The following is a 310-nucleotide window of genomic DNA, read 5'->3' as shown; positions in this document are numbered from 1 at the left end:
TCGGGGTCGGGGCGGAGGCACTCCTCCCACAGGTCCTATTCCACCACCTCCGACGCCTCCTCGGAGCACAGCCGGTACAGCCGCCGGAGGAGCTACTCGGACGACAGCTACAGCGACTACAGCGACCGCTCCAGGTGCCACTCGAAGCGGTCCCACGACTCGGAGGACGACTCCGACTACAACAGCTCGAATCACAGGTCGAAGCACCGCAAGTACTCCTCTTCCGACGATGACTACAGCTCCAGCAGGAGCAGGTCGAGGAGCCGGGGCCGGAGCAGGAGCCACCCTCGAAGCAGGTCGAGGACAAGGA

The 310-nt window shown here is 64.8% G+C and overlaps 1 protein-coding gene across 1 annotated transcript in view; it reads left to right on the top strand.

Moving 5' to 3' along the window:
- Positions 1-71: 71 nt before the first annotated feature.
- The window catches only part of LOC103770770 (G patch domain-containing protein 8-like), a gene marked incomplete at both ends in the record, with an annotated part of 1,549 nt that continues 1,310 nt past the window's right edge, over positions 72-310 (top strand). The window contains 1 exon segment of the mRNA XM_008938047.1: positions 72-254. Coding sequence (XP_008936295.1) covers positions 72-254 — 183 coding nt within the window.

Source organism: Merops nubicus, unplaced genomic scaffold (assembly GCF_000691845.1).
Source record: "Merops nubicus isolate BGI_N331 unplaced genomic scaffold, ASM69184v1 scaffold37603, whole genome shotgun sequence".
NCBI lineage: Eukaryota > Metazoa > Chordata > Aves > Coraciiformes > Meropidae > Merops > Merops nubicus.
The sequence above is the reverse complement of the archived record's forward strand: the minus strand, read 5'-3'. Positions and strand labels throughout refer to the sequence as shown.